This window comes from Leptonychotes weddellii, chromosome 4 (assembly GCF_054177405.1).
Source record: "Leptonychotes weddellii isolate Sample4059 chromosome 4, ASM5417740v2, whole genome shotgun sequence".
Classification (NCBI taxonomy): domain Eukaryota; kingdom Metazoa; phylum Chordata; class Mammalia; order Carnivora; family Phocidae; genus Leptonychotes; species Leptonychotes weddellii.
Window position 1 is genome coordinate 59,153,718 of NC_138372.1, and position 21,738 is coordinate 59,175,455.

The window sequence follows — 21,738 nt, forward strand, 5'->3', positions numbered from 1 at the left end:
TTTTTTTTTTAAAGATTTTATTTATTTATTTGTGAGAGAGAGAATGAGAGACAGAGAGCACGAGAGGGAGGAGGGTCAGAGGGAGAAGCAGACTCCCCGCTGAGCAGGGAGCCCGATGCGGGACTCGATCCCGGGACTCCAGGATCATGACCTGAGCCGAAGGCAGTCGCTTAACCGACTGAGCCACCCAGGCGCCCTAAATAAATAAAATCTTTAAAAAAAAAAATGCTGTAAAACAAAACAAAAAGGCACAAGGAAGAAAAAATATTGTAATTCCATTACAGAAAGATAAGCAGGTTAAATATCTTTGTGGTCTTTTTGCCTTTGCATATGTTTGCCATTTTTTTTTAAATATAAAAGGTTCAAACTATGAATACAGTATTGTAACCTTTTTCATTTATCAAGAACATCTTTTTAATTATCACATATTGCCACAAAAATTATTTTTAAAGTCCACATAGTATGTCATTGTAATGGTTAAAACATCATGTAACCAATCTTATTGTTGGGTGGATTATTTTTAACTTTTCAATATTAAGATTGCAGACTAATTTTGTTCAGTTCCTTTATTCCTGCTATGAATATGCTGTAAGTCATGAAACAGTTAATAAAACAACTAACCAGAATACAAGCTAGAATGTTAGATCCCTGAGGGCAGGGATCTTTTTCTCTCTTATTCACTGGTGTAATCCCAAGTGCATATAGATATCCAAAAAATATTCGTCAAACAAAAAATCAGCAAAGAATTTCATTTTTCAGTTAACTACTTACCTCCATCTTTACCCTTCACAAAACTTTCCCATTCTCTAAACCACTGCATACTGATGCAATAAAAAGTAGCTGGAGAATCCTCCTCTTGGAATGCTCTGTTGAGCTACAGGGAGAAAAAAATCAGTCACCTAATATCTAGAACTTGTTTATAGCAGAACAATACAACCATTCTACTTTAGCATTTGATAAGGCCAATACCTCATAAAGAATGTGATGCACATTGATGCTAAGTTATCTTAGTACCACTGTAATGCCTTTTAGTAAGCAAGTCAGTCTAGGTTATGTCTCAAAATTTACAAGTACACACAAAAGAAGAATAAGACACTGGGTAAGTCAAAATGGTCAAGGCAAGTCTTCAAAACAATAAATAGTCCACATATTTATTAAAAATCAAATGTGTAAATCTTATTTAAATATACTATATCCACTGTCTACCCTTTACTTCTGTTCACTTAAGATACTGGTGGACATGTTGTTATTACAAACACAATGCTGCAATGAATAATCTTGTACATGTCGTTTCACAAACAATATACATACATGTTTAGGACAATTCTCAAATGTGGTGGAACTAAGGTCCCTAAAGATGTTCCACTTCCTCTTCTAAGGCCGAAGTAAATGGGTATGTGACTCAACTAGGCAAAACTCTACTAGAAATGGAAATCTTCAGGAGTGATCTAATGGTGAGAATGAAGTCACTCCTATGTCAGTTTTGTTAGCCACATACCGTTCCTGAAATTCTGGAGAATTCAGATTTTCCTTTTGATAAATTTCTTTTTTGCTTAAGTTAGCCACTGTGTCTTCTACTGCCTTCAATTAAAGAAGCCCAATTGAAAGAATAATTGATATAGAAAGAAAGAGGAAAAAGAGCCTAAGGAAAATGAAGGGTATCTGAAATTTATCCAACTGTACTAGTATGAAAAGACAGTGAGACTTCTAAAAATATTTCATTATGGGTAACTAAATGCCTATGGTACTATCCGAGGACAAAGACAGCCAAGTCCAGATAATACCGCTCCTATAATCAAATCTATTAAAACCTTGTCATTGTCCCCAAAGATCCTTATAATAGCACAGAAGTATCTCCATGATCTGGCTCCATGATTAGACTTCATCTTCTAGTAACTTTCTTCCTCATTTATTCACTCATGGTCACAAAGACCTCTTTGTTATTCTCAGAACCAAGCAGTTACTTTCCTGCCTCTTAAAGCTTTTGCATGACTACCCTCTTCTTTTCACACATATTTAATACCTCTCTCACCTCTTTCGAGTCTTTACTTAAATGTCACCTTCTAAGGCCTATCTTGATCACCCTATTTAAAAATGCACCTGACACCTCCCTTCATCACTGTACTCTTCATCCCTCTTGTTGTTTTTTTTTTTCTTTTCCAAAGAATTCATTACCTTTTAATATATCACGTTTTTTTTTTATTAAATGTAAGTTATTGGAAGGCAAGGATCTTTCTGGGATACAAGGTAGTTGCTTCCACAGAACAATGAAAGGCAATGAAAAATGTGGCTGTCTTGATGGTTAACACATAAATCAAAGCATGTCTGTCTCAAGGTATAGAATTAAAGTTAGGACTTTCCATGATGCACAACTTATCCCTAGAGAACTGAGATTCCTGAAATGTAATATCAGACTGATTCTACCAGATGAATCCATTTAATTCATAGCATTACTGGGTTTGGATATTTTTAGGACTTCATCCTTCACATTAGAATATTTCTTATGTGTCCAGGTGGGACTTTCTAAATATTAGGTAACTATAATTACCTCACTAATTTAAAGATACATGTTTTTTCTCTAGTTCTGGGAAATTTCTCTGTTGCCCTAAGTTGTTTCCCCCCTTCTATTCTCTTCTAAAATACCTATTAAAAAAACACTGGATTCTATGTCTATCCAATATTCAAAACTTTTGATTTCCATCTGTTTATCTTTGTGCTTCATTTTAGGAGAAATGCTTTGCAAGATCTTTCAGAATACTAATTTGCTCTTCAACAGTATTTATGCGGCTATTTAATCAATTCATCTACTGAGTTCTGTTTTTATGATATAATATCCTTACGTATCTCCCTGAGGATCAACTGTATTTATTTTAAAGCATGATTTAAGAATTCTATGTATTAGCAGCTATCTAAGATAATTCCTTCTTCAACTGAGTTTCTGTATTTACTGCTCTATCCAAGCAGAAACCTTTATGCTTGCTGCCTTGTACAATGTAAAGGGCAGAATGCTGAGGTTATTATTGGTATGTCACTTTCAAGCTTGAAGCCTATGCAGTCATTTCCTATGGCCTTTGGTTTGCTTCTTCAATCTGATCCTACCTACTTTTTTAATTTTTCAGAAACTCTACTTTTCCAGTCTACCAAGGGCACCTGTATCTGTATTTCAGTGTTAAGTTTTATACTAACACATAGTTTTGTTTAAAAGAGGGGGGAGGTTCAGTAAATTTATAGTTTTGCAACCACCACCACAAACCAGTTTAGAACACTTCTAACACCCCAAAGAGTTCCCCTGCACCATTCTACAGTTTCTACAGTCCATCTCTTGTTCTCAGCCCCAGGAAACCACTGATTTACATTGTCTTTATTATTTCCCATTTTTCAGATGTTTCATATAAATGGAATTTGACATCACATAGCCTCTTCATGTCTATCTTCTTTCACTTGGCATAATGTTTCTGAGGTTCAGCGATGTTGTTGCATGCATCAACAGTCCAATCTTTATTGCCAGTAGTATTCTATTGTAGAGCTACCATATTTTGTTTATCTATTTGCCAGCTAACATTTCAACTGTTTCCAGTTTGAGTCAATTATAAGCAATACTGCTATGAACATCTGGTATAAGTTTTTTTTTCCTTTACTTGTTTTTTTTTTTTTAAGTAAGCTTTATGCCTAACATGGGCCTTGAACTCATGACTCCATGATCAAGAGTCGCATGTTCTGGTGCACCTGGGTGGCTTAGTCGTTAAGCGTCTGTCTTCGGCTCAGGTCATGATCCCAGGGTCCTAGGATTGAGCCCCACATCGGGCTCCCTGCTCGGCAGGAGGCCTGCTTCTCGGTCTCCCACTCCCCCTGCTTGTGTTCCCTCTCTCGCTGTGTCTCTGTCAGATAAATAAATAAAATCTTAAAAAAAAAAAAAAGAGTCTCATGTTCTACCAACTGAGCCAGACAGGCGCCCCCTGTGTACAAGTTTTTGTGAACTAAGTTTTCATTTCTCTGGAGTAAACAGTCAGGGGTGACATTGCTGAGTCATGTGCTCAGTGTTTATTTAACCTACAAGAAACTGCCAAACTGTCATTTGGCATGTAACATTTTGCATTCCCATCAGCATATGACAATTCCAGTTGCTCCGCATTCTTGCTAGCCCTTGATATTATCCACTTATTTTAGCCATTCTAAAAATCGTGTGATGGTATTTCATGATTTTTAAGTTGCATTTTCCTAATTGCTGCTCATAGTGTACCTTTTCATATGTTTACTAGTCATACCTTCTTAGAAATAATGTTTATTAAAATATTTTTTCTTTTTTTTTTTTTAAAGAGAGAGAACGCAAGAGGGAGAGGGAGAGAGAATTTGAAGCAGGCTCCACTCCATACTCAGCACAGAGCCCGACAAGGGGCTCAATCTCACAACCCTGAGATCACGACCTAAGCCAAAATCAAGAGCCAGATGCTTAACCAAATGAGCCACCCAGGCACCCCTACTTTCCTTGTTTTTAAACTGAAACATTTGTCTTGAGCTGTATGAATCCTTTATATAGTTTGGATATAGTCTTTTGATGACGTGTGATTTACAAATACCTAGAACTTACACTGGATTTGGTTCTAGCTTCCTAACCTACAATGTTTTTCCCAGTACTACCATTCTCGGTCTTTTTTCCTTTCACTATTCTTGGCCCTACTGAATGTCTAATTCACTGAGATAATATTCCACATTACTTCTGACTATGGAACTTATTTTACACAAAATAAATGAAGAAATAGGCTCACATCCCATGGGAGTCACTGACCTTATCATGTGGCATCACCTAAAAGCTGCTGGGCTATTGAAGACTCAGTTTTTGTACACGGGTGACAAAACTTCATGGGGTTGGTACTATCCTCTACGCTGTGGTATATGCTCTAAACCAGAAACCAATATATAGTGTTGTTTCTCCCATAACCAGAATACATGAGGCTAGGTACTAGATAAATAAAGTAGGAGGATGTATCCATTAGCACCTAATGACATATTCACAAAAGCTTCGCTTCTCATCTCCACGACTTTGGCCTCAACTAGTTTGGAGGTATTAAATTCCAAAGGGAAACAACAATAGTTTTACTGGACTGAAAGTCGAAATACTTCTCTGGTTATGTATGGTTCCTCATGTCACTGAACCAAAAGGCAGAGTGGGTTACAGTACTGGCTATATAAAAGGTGAAATAAAATGACCACTACACAACAGGAACAAGGAGGATTATAGCTGAAAACCAGATTAAACCCACTGTATTCGTTTCAGAGGGCTGCTGTAACAAATTACCACAAACCTGGTGCCTGAAAACAGCTATTTCATCTCCCAAAGTTCTGGAGAACAGAAGCCCAAAATCAAGGTACTGGCAGGAACATACTTTAGGGGAGATAATTAGGGGAAATTCTGTTCCTTGCCTCTTCAAGCTTCTACTTTGTGGCTGGCTGTATATTCTAATCTCTGCCTCCTGTCTTCATATGGCTTTTACCTTCTCTGTGTATCTCTTCTGTATGTCTCTTTATAAGGACATTTATCACTGACTTTAGGGTCCATGCAGATAATCCAGGATGACCTCATCTCAAGATCGTTAATTATTTATATATGCAAAGACCCTTTTTCAAGTAAGGTCACATTCACAGTTTAGGTCAATTCACAGAGATTAGGACATGGAAATACCTTTTTTGGGGACCACCATTCAACCCACTGCAAGCACCATTCAGTATTTCCATACCCAGAGGTTAAAAGCTAATAGACAACTAGAGAAATCTAAACCAGGCAAGATTACAAAGACCTCAGATTCCTCTGAAATGATGGTCTGGGTTACTTTACCAGGTAAACACAACCACAACCAACTGAAGTGCTGATTAAAAAAACAGGGAATATGGAATGGGTAAGTGATCAGCTGTAGACATACATTTCTTCCTTACCGCATATGTGTATCTGTAAACATTTACCAAATCTGTAAAAAATTATCAATTTACTTTTCCTTTCTTTCATTCCTCTACTATTTATTAAGTTTTTTTAAAGATTTTTTTTGAGAGAGAAAGCGCCTGCGCGCATGAGTGAGCATGGGGGGGAGGGCAAGGAAGAAGCAGGCTCCCCACTGAGCAGGGAGCCCGAGGAGGCGGGGCTGGATCCCAGGACCCTGAGAGATCATGACCTGAGCCAAAGGCAGATGCTTAACTGACTGAGCCACCCAGGCTCCCCAATATTCTTTAGATTACAGTATAAAAGAGAGATTGTGACTGAACTGACTGAACTAAAGATGAATGACTAACATCTGAAAGTGGATATAGTGACTCATAGAACTTCGAGTCTCCCAAGTTTAGGAAAAGGTAAGTGCAGCATGTATTAGTACATGAGCTAGTTGCAAGGTGTTAAATAGAAACATGATACTATTGCTACTGCTGTTGCTTACATGTATGAATGTGTATGAATGCTGAGCTGACAAGAGGCAGACTACTGTACGGCCCAAAATGCATCATTTCCATTCATTCTTACACTCTCTTCTGTGAAGAGGAGAAGCCTACATTTTCCAGGATCCCATGCCAGTAGTATTCCAGGTTAGGCACTCTCAATGGTATATGCAATATATGGAAGTCAGAAAGAAGAAATTTTTTTTCTCCCCTCTGGTGGGAGCTGTGACTGAGGCATCCACAGATGGCATAAATAGGATTTTGCCACCACTTCCAAGCATCTTCCCAAGAATCCTTCACTTGGTATAATAGGCTAACATCTTTAACAGCAGCATCTTGCATCTTTTTTTTTTTTTAAATATTTTATTTATTCATTCGGGACACAGAGATACAGAGAGAGAGAGAGAGAGCACGAGCAGGGGGAGAGGCAGAGGGAGAAGCAGGCTCCCCGCTAAGCCAGGAGCCGGACGTGGGGCTCGATCCCAGGATCCTGGGATCATGACCAGAGCCGAAGGCAGATGCTTAACCATCTGAGCCACCAAGTGCCCCAGCATCTTGCATCTTATGAGCACCCTCAGAATAACCCACCAGGATCCTGAGATTAGCAGCTTATTAGGCTTATTAGATTTCTGAGCATTCTCCTGAGATTTACCAGTGGCAAGCAGTAGAGATAATTCCCACAGGTTTTGTGCAATTTTTAATTTTTTAACTTTGAAACAATCTCAAACTTAGAGGAAAACTCCAATGTAACACAAAGAAATTTTCTTCCCTCAGACCACTGACAGTAAGTTGCTAAACATGTTCCTTTCCTCCAAACATGGTGCATATTTCATACGTACAAGGACGTTTTCCTACACAACTAACACATATGACAAAAATCTGGAAATAAACATTGATATGAACCAGCCATTTCTCCAAGGAAGGCTGGTACCTTTTAGCGGAGAAAGATGTCAAGAAGCCAAACCTGATGAGAGCTAGGTATGTTTAATCCTACTGAAATTATCATTGCTCCCAGGCCCTTTTAATAACAAAGTTAGGGAATTAACATATGTACATCATTTGCTTCTATATATGTATACGCACACACATTTGTACCTATGTATGTATGCATGACCATGAGTTCACAAAGGTACCTACAAGTCCAATCTAATACTAATAGCACAATCCAGTTTAGTTTTCTCCCTTTCCACATTTGTAACTCTCTTATTTGACAATGAGAAATCTGGCTCTCATTGTACTCATTATTTGATGAATTCTATATATGGAACCAATCCCTAAGTCTATCACCCACCATCCCGCAATCCCCAGCCAGCATGGGTATCCGTTCTCATGTTGCCTGGGCTTCAACACCCTTGACTTGGCGCACATCACATAAGAAGCTTTCCTTAACCTGTATAGGCTCTGAAGCCCTTCAATACCCCATTCCTACCTCCAGCATGGCAACCTACCCTACTCCCAGATTTCCTGACTCAGCAGTGGTCTTCTTGACTTTCAATGACCAGTCCTTTCAGTAGTTGTTTAAGTCTTTCTTTGCCTATATTCTTATTATACTCAAAATACTTAGAATGGCTTCTGTTCCCCAAGCCCTAATGGATGTAGTTATTAGCCATTTATTTAAGCATTCATGGAATGAACTATTTTAAATATTCAACAAAAATGTGCCTCCTTAGGTTTAGGAAACAAATGAGGCCCAAGCACAATAAACAAATCGATACCTATACTATCTTCCTGTGTGTGTGAAAATTTCTTTACTTTAGGCAACAGCACACACACACAAAAATCCTAAATCCATGAAAAAGAAGCAGGTGTATGTGTGTATGTGTGAACATGTGCTGGGCAGCCGTAACATGAAACATACTGTTCATCTGTCTGTTTAACAACTTCTTCCCCTCTTTTACTGAATCTCAATTTTCTCTTACAAAATTACCATCCCTCCACCAATACAGTTTTAGTAGGATTTTTTTTTTTTTTTAAAGATTTTATTTATCCATTCGCCAGAGAGAGACACAGTAAGAAATTCCCGGAACATAGCAAAGGGAGTGGAAGAGGGAGAAGTAGGCTTCCCACTGAGCAGGGAGCCCGATTGCAGGGCTCAATCCCAGGACTCTGGGATCATGACTTGAGCGGAAGGCAGACGCTTAACAGCTGAGCCACCCAGGCGCCCCCAGTCTTAGTAGGATTATCAATGCATATGCCTCTAAGGTGACCCAAATTCTAGATTCCCTACTGGGAATTTGGGTCATAAATATACAGTTGGAGCTATGCTACTGACAACAGCACTTTGAAAAGACTTACTTCTTGCTACCTACATAACTGGAACTGTACTAGTCCTTGTCCATAAAACCTGGTTGTTTAGCAGTGTACATAAAATAATAACCTAGGGATACCTGGGTGGCTCAGTTGGTTAAGCGTCTCCCTTCGGCTCAGGTCATGATCCCAGGGTATCCCTCTGCCTGCTGCTTCCCCTGCTTGTGCTCTCTCTCTGACAAATAAATAAAATCTTTGAAAAATAATACTGATAATAATGATAACCTAGACTGGTAATACGCTATAATTAACCAATAATACTATGACTGTTTCTCCTCTTTAATTACTTATTTTATTACCTATGAATGACTTCATTTTGCCTCTCTGAATTAGTGCATGTTAAATGTTTCTTTTTTCTCAACCACTGTGATGTTTTAAAACTTCAGAGCCTAAGACCCTCAAATAGTTCTGAGCCCACAGAAAAAAACCTGAATTTGCATATGGATGGGTCACTCAGTCAACATATACACATTTAAATGATTTTGAGTAGAGTTGGCACACAATGTTACATTTTAGCTTCAGGTGGAGGACAGTGATTCCGTAAATTTATACATTATACTGTGTTCACCACAAGTCTAGCTGCCATCTGTCTTAATCTATCCCTACTACAACAGTATCATTGACTATATGCCTTATACTGTGCCTTTTATTCCTGTGACTTATTCATTCCATAACCAGAGCCTGTATCTCCTAGTCCCCCACATTTAGATGGTTTTTAATTTACTTGCATGTTGATCCTTTTCAAAAAGTAGATAATCTGATGTATCTTAAAACTGCCAAAGACTAATTCCACTGTATTGGTAACTGTGAAAACTGCACAGATATAGTTTACACTTCCTTAAAAAGATCAAATAGATTATTTCTAAAAAACAAAAAGAAAATACCCCAAAACAAGCAAACAAATAAGAAAAACCTAGTTGTTTAGCTCTTCCTATTGATTATGTGACCACTTTCAGATTGTTGCTTGCAATCAAGGAATGCTTCATAATATACTCATTTTGAGGGGTATATTTGTAAGTATAGACAGTCTCACAAAATGATACTGTATTTCACAAAAAGATGGAAGTAGAGAATGCAGTCTGGGTATATGCTTTCAGAAGAACACTAACTAAAGGAAACCTGTAATTTGCCATTTCAATAGATTACTTGCAAATGCCAATCTGTAAAACAAAATTTATTACCAACCATGAAAATAAAACCCCACAAAAGAACTTAACTCACTAGAATTTTAGTGACCTGTTTCTCACTGTTATACACCCAGAACACTTAAAATCTATTACAACTCTTTCATCTAATCATTTCATTAATATAATATAGTTAACATAATAATAGTTCTACTAATTGTCTGTTCTTTATCCTAGATCACATTTACAATTCAAAAAGCATCACTTTACCCGAATAAAAATTTCCAATTCAGTTTTTCTTCTTTTTTCAATTTTCTCCGCCTCAATTTGGCAAGTGTGACAAATGTACAGATGGTTGACAGCTGGTCCTCCTCCATACCTAAAGCATGAAGAATTTAATCATTATGATAATGTTGAAGAAAGTGGATGTTCTAGGAATTTTGTCTCCAACTTTGAGTCAATGGCTAAATCTCTAATAAAGAATAAATCCCGGGGCGCCTGGGTGGCTCAGTTGGTTAAGCGACTGCCTTCAGCTCAGGTCATGATCCCACGGTCCTGGGATCGAGTCCCGCATCGGGCTCCCTGCTCTGCGGGGAGCCTGCTTCTCCCTCTCCCACTCCCCCTGCTTGTGTTCCCTCTCTCGCTGTGTCTCTCTCTGTCACATAAATAAATAAAATCTTTAAAAAAAAAAATAAAAAAAAAATAAATCCCCACAGAAAAATTCTCAGTCATAATTAAACTAATGTAAAAATCATATGATTATAACAACTTGATTTTATGTTTATCAGGGTCAATGACTCAAATTTATTGACTAACCTGCTTTATACTTCAACTTTCCCTTACAGCTATTTCTGCTACCAGATATGTTAATGACAACAACACAAAAAGAAGTGGCTTTCAAAAATTACAATACAACATAAATCATAGTTCAGTGCAGCCATAGCCTTAATCAAGTTTTAATCAGAAGGAAGCTTTTGCTGGTCTCTCAAGAATTTTTTCAGTATTTAACTAAGAAAACATAGTAAGGAAATTATAAAATGTTTTAAAATAAAATTTAAAACTTTAAAATTTCATAGTTAAATATCACCATATGCTTTTACAGATACAGATAATTAGAACATAAAAATTAGGATATTATCTAGATTATGGCCACATTAGCTACAAAGTCTTCCTATTCCAACTTCAGAATGAATAATGATGGAAAACAGGATTTTCTACATAAACAGCATAAAGCACAAGGAGCATATGTGAAATAATACAATTCCCTTTTAACAAGTTTCACCAACTGATTTTCACAATACCATACTGTCTGATTTTAAAAAACAAACCTGCTATATAGGTTATCCCAAATGTTCTGAGGCAGCATCAAAACCAGGTCTTCAATATAACCAGCTTTTCGTGGAGGAACACCTAAAAAAGTTCAGATGGGTGTGTCTCATTCTTAAATTCCTTTATACAACTTTCAAAGGTTAAACTCATTTTTAAACTGATTAATCACTGGCATTTTTAAATCATTTTTCTTAAAAATTAAGTATAAGCATTTCTGGTGATTATGTTCCTAAAAATGAACATATTTCTTGAAGTACAGAAAAATCAGCTAACCAAGATCTTCAAGTAACTTATGTAAATCTTTACTAAACCTTGACTATGTACTGGGAGAAATCAAAGGAAAATAAGAGACAATCTTTCCTTCACAGAGCTTGAGCTAGCAAAAGAAATGAGGCACTTACATACCTAACTATAATAAAAGGCAGTCACAAATAAATACCATTAAAAGTTTATGGGGAGATTCAGAATTGGAAGAGTATTATGTTAGTAGTTCAAGTGGGGAAATAATAAGAGATAAATTCGCATACAGAAACCTTTCAAGGTTTAGGTTTCTATATCCACTACAGGATATTCCTACTATCTCTTGTGGTTTCACTACAAAAATTTCAATTAACAAGAATATGGAGTCTTGGGCGCCTGGGTGGCTCAGTCATTAAGCGTCTGCCTTCGGCTCATGTCATGATCCCAGGGTCCTGGGATCTAGTCCCACATCAGGCTCCCTCTTCGGGGGAAGCCTGCTTCTCCCTCTCCCACTCCCGCTGCTTGTTTTCCTGCTCTCGCTATCTCTGTCTCTGTCAAATAAATAAATAAAATCTTTAAAAAAAAAAAAAAGAATATTGAGTCTTCAACCATGAAATTTAATCAAGGTGTCACACTAAGGTGTTATTTTTCATGGGTACAAACACGAACATAGCCGATCACAAAGGCTTAAGTTATATGTAGCAAATAAGTATACAAAGCTTTTTTGTTAAATTTCAAATACATTTCCATACTTAGGAACAGAGCCACCTATTAATTTAGACAAAAGGGATAAGAATCATGGATACAGCTGGCAGCTGAATGCCTCTCGGCCGAGAAAAACAATGTGTAATAGAAGTGCTCACTGTACCATAACTGGCTGTGTATATCTCTGTGTATATCTCTGCCTCTACTATGAAATTCGAGTTTAGAGAACAGAAATAGTATCTTTGGTATTCTCAGGGTCTAGCACAGGTACTCAATAAGTATCTCTTCAATGAAGAGGCTACAGATGGCCTATAAATCGAAGAAGAAGCCAATTTCTGAAACTAGAAAATTAAACACATTTAAGTTAGACTGAAGATGAATAAATGGAAGAGGAAAACTCTTGGCTCTTCCCAATTTGTAAATTATTTAACAGCAAACCCCTACCACTACTTTTCATTACAAAATTTCTTACCTTGGCTCAGTTGGTTAAGCAACTGCCTTCGGCTCAGGTCATGATCCTGGAGTCCCGGGATCGAGTCCCGCATCGGGCTCCCTGCTCAGCGAGGAGCCTGCTTCTCCTTCTGACCCTCCCCCCTCTCATGTACTCTCTCTCATTCTCGCTCTCTCAAATAAATAAATAAATCTTTAAAAAAAATAAAAAAAATTTCTTACCTCCATGAATACAGAGAAAATCATTATTTGAAATAGGGCCAGGCTCAGCAAAGGTCTTAAATTTATTTAGCCACTGTCGAGAAATATAAAATTGAAGGAGACTTGGCTCCATTATGTTCAATAAATTTGAAATCCTTCGTCTCTCTTTTTGTGCCTCTTCACTGCTTTTCCTGTTAACAACAACGATTCATTAAACTTAATATGCATTTTACTCCATCAGACTCGTAAATGCATTTTTCCTCTTCCTTATTAGACTTAGCACACACAGTAATACTATGACTCTGACTAAGCTTGGGACTTATTCAAGAGCAATATACTCTGTATCGCCCCCCCCAACTACATTATAATACCCCTAAAGGGCAACACTATATCATAACTACTGATAATCCACCTAACTACTGGCACACAGTAGGCATTCAAATGTTTGTTAATAAGATCAATCTAAATAATGTTTTCTTTCGGTAGCTAGTATTTAACCTTTTACAAGATACTGAAAAATACCAAAGATCCATTTTTATAGTAATACCTCCTTTATTAGCTATTTTAGGAGAAAATCTGGTACTTAATTCCTACCATCAGTGCCTAATTTATCAAAACCAATCTTTCTAAAACAAAATCTATTCCTCTGCCCTTCAACTAAATGATTTAATATTTTCCTAAGAAAAGATCATTCTGCACGTAACCTTTCATTTTACTCACAAAATGAAATAAAAATAAGACAACTTTTAATCTTTACTCAGTAATACATTTTGAAAGCCTTAGAAGTTATAACCCCAAAGTGAGATGTTCTTCCATATTTGTCAAAATAGCCTATCCAGGAGAATTACTTCCTTACCTGTAGAAAAGAACATAAGCTTCTGCATTTTGCACAGTAGATTCTGAAACTTCAGTGACACTCTGATCATCAAATTCGTACCAGAGATTATTTAAATTGTTTCGGCAGTAGGCAATATAATGTCCACCTGAATTTGCATAGAAAAAATTTAAATAATTTCAGTAATACAAAATTAACATAAGGATCAAAGTACTTTTTAAAAAAAGATTTTATTTATCTGAGAGAAACAGAGAGAAAGAGAGAGAGCACAAGCAGGGTGAGGGGAAGAGGGAGAAAGACAAGCAGACTCCCCGCTGAGTGGGGAGCCCAACTCAGGGGCTCAATTCCAGGACCCTGAGATCATGACCTCAGCTGAAGTCAGAAGCCTAACCAACTGAGCCACCCAGGCGTACCAAGAATTAAAGTACTTTTTGAATCCTTAGTTCCTAGCAGAGACTGAGATATAGCAAGAACTATGCTCATATTTTTTTCCAGTATATATCCTCACCACCACCACTTGAAATGAAAATAAGGACAAAAAAATAATCTTTAGAAAAAGCAGTATAAAAATGATGTTAAAGTCCTTATTAAATTTTATACAAAATACTATTTCCAGTATTTCAAATTCATAGCAAAATTATTCAATTTCCTAAAATTTTCTGCCATGTTTTTGACAACCAAAATAAAATAAAAATATATTTCTACATTTTTCTTTTATTTAATCAAGTCTTAAGAGATCAATTTAGATGGTTACTTTTTTTTATCTAGACATATGTCAAACCTATATACTTACTACTTGCAGTTCCATGATGACAAATGACTGACAGAAGATCATAGGTAACAATCTGAACTGGACTATCTTTAGCAAGAAATGGCTGAAGATCCAGACCTTCCAGCGGAAATGAAACATGGGTACTGATTTTGGTGGAAAACATCAGTTCATGTCTGAATCTTTTAAGATGGATGCATAAAATCTAAAAGATAAAGATTATTCAAAATTCTATTGTTTTGTATGCTAGATAAAGGAATCTATTATATATAGATATTGAATTGTCAAGGTTAAACATTACCCGGCAATTATGATAATCTGATTCCAGAGACATTAAAATACAGAAATGGTGAAACCTGGTACTTCCTAATAAGTTCACAGCTACTAGTTTTTCTAATTTTATATTTTATAACCTTCAAGATCCTACAAGGTCTGATTAAACTATGGTCAACACAGTTTTACAGATAAGGGCACTTATGTGCTATGTAACTCAGTATCTTAAAAATGGATAATCCTAACAGGGTATATAAACACAGCAACTGGTCAATAGAACCACTCCATTCTTCAACCATGCTACATGGTATTATGTTACGGTTTTATGTTCCTACAACATAAACTTAATTATAATAAAGCCCATACCTCAGGAAATTTTTGTACTTTACAAAACTTTACTCCATTCCTTAACCTGGGGAAGAAGAAAAGAAAACAAATTTAAGTAAACCTGTTTCCCATATGAATCTACAAAAGCTTTAGGTTTTTTTTGTTTTTTTTTTTTTAAGTACACTGCACGCCCAGTGTGGAGCCCAACTCAGGACTTTGAACTCACGACCCTGAGATCAAGACCTGAGCTGAGATCAAGAGCCAGACATTCAACTGACTGAGCCGTCCAGGCACCCCTAGTATTTTTAAATATATAGCAAAACCTTTTAGAAAACACAAGGACAAAAAATGCTCACTACCGAATTATATGCTACCAATTTAAAAATACATACTAATGAAACACTGGAGTCCCTTATTTAAAAAAAAATATTTACGATATCAGTAATAAAAATTTAGGGAGTTGTTAATTCTCTGATGAAAATTATCTTTTTAAACAAATGTGCTATTGTTATAGCCTGGCTATGCCTTTATAACATCCAGATACCAAGTAAAACTGGGTAAAATAAAAAACCAATTTTATAGAATTGGTTGGTCAGGTCAATATATTTTAACTTTTTTTTTTTTAGTTTTTTGTTGTTATTGTTGTTTTTTATTTTTTTATTTTTAAAGATTTTATTTATTTATTTGACAGAAAGAGAGAGCACAAGCAGGGGGAGCGGCAGGCAGAGGGAGAGGGAGAAGCAGGCTCCCCACCATGCAGGGAGCCCAATGTGGGCCTTGATCCCAGGACCCTGAGGATCATGACCTGAGCCGAAGGCAGATGATTAACTGATTAAGCCACCCAGGCGCACCTTTGTTGCTGTTTTTAAGTAATCTCTACACCCAATATGGGGCTCGAACTCACAACCCCGAGATCAAGAGTCACAAGCTCTACCAACCGAGCCAGCTGGGCACCCCTATAACTTCTACTTTTTAAAAAAATATATATATATAACCTTTATCATTTTAATTTTATTATTTTTTAAATTGAGGCATAATTGACATGTAACACTGTATTAGTTTCAAGTGTACAATATAATGATTCAATATTTGTATACATTGCAAAATGATCACTACAATAATTTTAGGTAACAACCGTCATATATAGTCACAAAACTTTTTTTTCTTTTCTTGTAATGAACGAAAACTTTTAAAATCTACCCTCTTAGAAACTTTCAAATATGAAATACAATATTATTAACTACAGTCGCTATGGTGCACATTACATCTCCATGATTTAAATTATAACTGGAAATTTGTACCTTTTGACCCTCTTCACCCATTTTGCCCATTCCTCACTCCCACTTTGGCAATATAATCTTTATTCTTAAATGTGGAAACACGTAACTTGAGTTTAAGGGTGGTTATTATTAATGATCAGTATTAATGTACACTTGACAGATACCTACTTTGGATTTGGGGCAGATGCAAGGTTCTTTTCCATCTTCACTATTATCTTTTTCCTAGTTAATGTTTTCAAGGAAAGTTCCCCCTCCAGGCCACTCCCTCTTCAGCTATTAGCTACAGCTTCCAAGACAAACTAATAAATACTTGCCAATTCATTAGATTTTTCTTGTAGAAAGTACAAAGCAGCTTTTCATCCTTATTGACCAAACAATACGCCATTCCTTTTTGTCATGAGAACCAACAGTTACAGATCAACATTTCCCTACATTTATTGCTAAACAGCCAAATGTTTGTTATTATGAAGGTTCTAGTTCTTATTAGGACACCATTATTCTTCTATTATAGAGATTCAGAAAAACTCTCCAGTTCACACAAATAGATCTGTCTTCAATTCTCCAGTTACTTTTCTTTTCTAACTTACCACCAAGAAGCCTTAAAAGTTTACATTTATTACAAGACATTTAAAAGGCAACTAGCAGATGTAAAGAAATACCGTACTTTTCTTAACTTTCTATTCTGCCATCATACAACAGGTAACATCAAAGTTGGTATAACATTTCTGAATTTTCTACAGATTTGAAACTAAGTACCTTTATAGTCACTCTGACTTCCTAAATCTAGTCTGTTAACATGGTAAGTCAGAAGAGAACAGTGCCTTATTTATGATGGCAAAACTTATATAATGAAACTGTACGTTACACATCCTAATATATCTTTTATACCAAATTTAGAAAATGTTTTATGGAAAATTACATACTTATTTTATCTCAAAATATATATAAACTTTCACATCTTAGATAAACCTATTAAATTTATCAAACTTTTACCTCAAATTTGTTTTACAGAACAACCTGTCTCTTTATTTTTCTAGAACAAAGTTTACTAGCCTTTATTTTTCTAAGTAAGGTGCAAAATTAGCTTCACGTACCCAATTCAAATGAACAAGAAAAATACCATTTATAATACAAAACATGCAATTCAAAGCACTGTCAATGACACTTACTTTTTGCATTTTTCACAACTGTACATATTGTCACCTGGAAATAGAACATATCTGGTCATTCCTCTCAAAATAAAAGTAATTTATTTTCTTTTGGTTCTGCAATTCTTGGGAGTTTGCCACATGCTGATTTTGCAGCACAGTAACACAAGGCTCACATTTTTTAGTCTCTGCTCAAGAGTCAGCTCATGATATTTACCTTGCCTAAAATACCCTCACCTCTCTCTCTTTTCAACCTTGAAGGCCTATCTGAAAGAACATCCTCTCCATTTATTCACTCAACGAACTTTACTGACTGCCTGTTATATATGCCAGCAAGGTGGTGAACACACAAAAACAGTGGAATATCTTAAATATTATGGAGGATCTCAGAGTACTCCATATATACAACTCTTTTACATGGGTTGAATCTCCCCTCTGTTGAATCCCAGCTCCTTTTTATTTATTTATTTATTTTTTATTTTAAAAGATTTTATTTATTTATTTGACAGAGAGAGCGACAGCGAGAGAGGGAACACAAGCAGGGGGAGCGGGAGAGGGAGAAGCAGGCTTCCCGCTGAGCAGGGAGCCCGATGCGGGGCTCGACCCCAGGACCCTGGGATCATGACCTGAGCCGAAGGCAGACGGTTAACGACTGAGCCACCCAGGCGCCCCATCCTTATTATTTTTTAAGACACCTCACCTACCACATTGTCTTATACTACAGAGATCTGTATAAATTATTTCAGGATATGATTTATGTTACTTATGTTACCATGGCAGATACTGGCAACTATGCTGATATGGGCAGGTACTATTTAAGCCGCCTTAAAACTTAGCTTTTACACATACATTTTATATTTAGTCCCACTAGTATTTTAGATCACTCACGAATTAGCCACAGTTGAAAAACTGTTTCATATTTACCTTTTAGTTCATCTCTGGCGAAGAAGGCAGCAAGACAATCTTGCAAGGTTACTATTGGACCCCAAAACCAGCTAGGAACACATGAGACAACAAACCTGAAACATTATTGACAGAAAAAAAAAAAGCAAGTGTTCTGCCAGTACAGCAGAAACAGCAGTTTTAACACTCAATTAATACAAAGAAAATACACACATACCTCTTCACATATTCCATGAAAAAAGCTATCCACCCTTGTGGAGCATATGCTTCGCCACATGATCCTGCTTTGACTATAGAAGTTGGGTGACTGGATGAATGCAGCTTAGCAAGGTCTTCCTTGCCGGGAATTGGCAAGGACAGATCTTGAAAGGTCTCGAGGGTTACAGACACCTAAAATTGTTTCGTGTTTAAAATGGAATGAAAATAATCCAACACAAACATAATTATAAGAACAAATCTCAGACTGCACAAAGCAATTTATAAACAAAAAAAGAAAAAAATCTGTAACTAACGGCAATAGCAAAAATACTTGCTCTGAACCAGGTGCTGTTCTAAATTTAATCTTCACATAAACCTTATGTGGTAACTACCAACATGCCCATCAGTCAAGGACACTGTGGCATAAAGAAGTACATCCAGACACTCTAGACTCAGTACCAAACTCTTAAGCACTACTATGGTATTTATTTTTGGAAATGACCTCTCATGATAGTTTTTAATGTTTTTTAAAAAAGAAGTAAAACCTGCCATGTAATTTTTAAATAGCTGAGAACATTTCAGGATGATTCCATTTAAATATCTGGTACCCAAATAGCCTACATTAAAATGATCCTCTTGAAAGCCCTTAGATTTGACTTATGAAACTAATACAATAATTAAAAACTTATTTTTGAGGTTTTTTTGAGAGAAGTCATTTTATATTCCTTAATTCTGAGATTTAGAGATATGATTTAAAAACTCATGATTTTAATTTATGCTCGTGTGTATCAATCTGACACTACCTTTATTATCTGAGCCCTAATCTTAACATAAGAAAATATTTATAAGCCACACCACCAAATGTAGAAGATACATTCACAGCCTTGTGCCTGTGAATAGCAACAGTTTCCCAGCATATTAATTTTGCCAGCCTTGGGAGAATATGCATGTGTTATCATTTACTGTTGCTGAGCAACACATCACCTTTATATGTGACCAGAAATGAAAAACTGAGTTAATTCTTACTGCTGATGCATTCCTGTCCAATGACAAGTCAAGACCCATCCTTTCAAAATGTTGCTATTACTTCCAAAAAACAAATTCTACTCCTAGAATCAATTTATACTGATGTAAACACAAGAAATGCATGTATAACCCTCAGCAGCAAGGAGAAAAAATTAAACATTTCATTCCATTTGTCAGGTTTTTGTTTTGTTTTAAAGAGCATTTGACAGAAATTCCCTGTGTATTATAATTCCCTCATACTCACCCTGTCACAAGTCAGACACTGCACTGAACTAATAATTGTTCCATCAAATATGTCTGAAATAACACTTCGGTATTTCTTATGCTGTTTTTTTCTCTTTGGAGATGGTGCAGATTGAGCTAGGATTGAAAAACAAGCGTAGAACATTTTTTTAAAAAATCAAGGAAGTTCCTTTAGCATTTTTCTCTGGAATCCTTAACAATAAAAATTTACTATGCCAATGAAATTTTGTCCAAATACCGTTCAAGAGAATTACTTAAAAAAAAAAAAATCCCTAAGAGAAACCAAGATGAAATAGGAGGTGTTTGGTCTCCTCAGCTCAACTTCAATCAGAATAATTTTGCTTCTACTTATTTGTTTTTGCATCCAAGTAAGGCCTTATTTGAAAAAAGGATTCTATAATTAAGTTTTGAGAGTTTTTAAATATATTTTGGGCACAAGCCCTTTGTCAGCTATGTGATTTACAAGTATTTCCTCCCAATCTTATTTTTTCAATCTCTTAATAGGGTCTTTTGCCAAGAAAATTTTTAATTTTTTCTTTTATGGATATTGCTTTTGACATCTTTAAAAAACTTTTTGTCTAACATGAGCTCATGAAGACTTCCTCTTTCTTATGTTTTTTCCTAGAGTTTTCGAAGTTTTACATTTTATAATACTGGAATTCTCATACATAGCCAAGTAGGAATGCAAAATTATACAGCTATTCTGGAAAACAATTTCATATAACAGTAAGCATAAAACTAATGTAAAACCCAATAACCCCATTTCTGCATATTTACTCTAGACAAACTTACATTCACACAGAAACCTGTACACAGATGTTTATAGCAGCATTATTCATAACCGCCAAAAACTGGAAACAATTCAAATGTTCTTCAGAGTGAATGAATAAACAGTAGTATAGTCATACAATGAAATACTACTCTGTAATAAAAAGGAACTATTCAGACATGCAACATGACTGTATCTCAGATGCACTACACTAAGTGAAATAAGCCTGTTTCAAAAGACTACGTACTATATGATTCCATTTATATGACATTCTGGAAAAGGCAAAACAATAGTAATAGAGAACAAATCAAAAGGGCTACAGTTTGGGGACGGGTAGGAGGATGATCTGATTACAAAAAGGTAATATAGGGAATTCTTTGGGGGTGTTAAAACTCTTCCATATTCTGTTTGTGGTGGTGGTAACAAGAATCTATGCAATGTGTTAAAATTCAGAACTCTACACCAAAAGAGTGACTTCTTCTCTATGTAAATTTGTGCCACACACACACAAAAATTTCAAATCATGGTTGTATAAAATTATGCTGTCAATTTTAAAGTACTGAATGGTATTTCATAATTAACACTTTAAATTATCAAAACAAAGGAATCTGAGTTAACTGAAACTTCTACCTTTTTTGTGTGTGGGTGCCAATCCTGGCCACAAATTGCCTGATTTAGGAGGGCTTGTTGATAAACGTGGATTAACACCTTCATTTGATGGGAGGATCTGTGATGTAGACAGGTCATTCAAATGGACATCAGTAATATATTCTGTAATATTTAAAATTTGTATTATTATCTCAAATAGTAAAATTATCCCACTTATCAAATAATATTAACTAATTTAAAGGTTTCTCCATTTGAAATTTTGAACACAATTCACATTAATAAATGACAAGTGAAATATTTGATAGACAAGGTCCTCGCTAAGCAAAGTAACAGTGATTTTCCACCTAGGAATCCAAATAAAGCCAAAGAAGATTGTATTTGTTCTCATTTAGTATTTTTTAATATTTGTGATAGTTTTTTTTTTTTTAAGATTTTATTTATTTGACACAGAGAGAGCGACAGCGAGAGAGGGAACACAAGCAGGGGGAGGGGAGAGGGAGAAGCAGGCTTCCTACGGAGCAGGGAGCCCGATGCTGGGCTCGATCCCAGGACCCTGGGATCATGACCTGAGCTGAAGGCAGA

The 21,738-nt window shown here is 36.0% G+C and overlaps 1 protein-coding gene across 5 annotated transcripts in view; it reads right to left on the minus strand.

Annotated features, from left to right (window-relative positions):
• Positions 1 to 21,738, minus strand: part of USP33 (ubiquitin specific peptidase 33) — a 59,214-nt gene that overhangs the window by 2,615 nt on the left and 34,861 nt on the right. For 4 of the 5 annotated variants that reach the window (XM_081817005.1, XM_031027207.2, XM_081817003.1 and 1 more), the window contains 12 exons: positions 21,178 to 21,318; positions 19,780 to 19,895; positions 18,529 to 18,701; positions 18,333 to 18,427; positions 17,430 to 17,463; positions 15,020 to 15,065; positions 14,405 to 14,585; positions 13,633 to 13,759; positions 12,798 to 12,967; positions 11,180 to 11,261; positions 10,122 to 10,230; positions 772 to 874 (listed from right to left, as the gene is read on the minus strand). In XM_081817005.1, coding sequence (XP_081673131.1) covers positions 772 to 874; positions 10,122 to 10,230; positions 11,180 to 11,261; positions 12,798 to 12,967; positions 13,633 to 13,759; positions 14,405 to 14,585; positions 15,020 to 15,065; positions 17,430 to 17,463; positions 18,333 to 18,427; positions 18,529 to 18,701; positions 19,780 to 19,895; positions 21,178 to 21,318 — 1,377 coding nt within the window. The remainder of the gene's footprint in view (positions 1 to 771; positions 875 to 10,121; positions 10,231 to 11,179; positions 11,262 to 12,797; positions 12,968 to 13,632; positions 13,760 to 14,404; positions 14,586 to 15,019; positions 15,066 to 17,429; positions 17,464 to 18,332; positions 18,428 to 18,528; positions 18,702 to 19,779; positions 19,896 to 21,177; positions 21,319 to 21,738) is intronic. The other variant, XM_081817004.1, reaches the window with a different exon arrangement.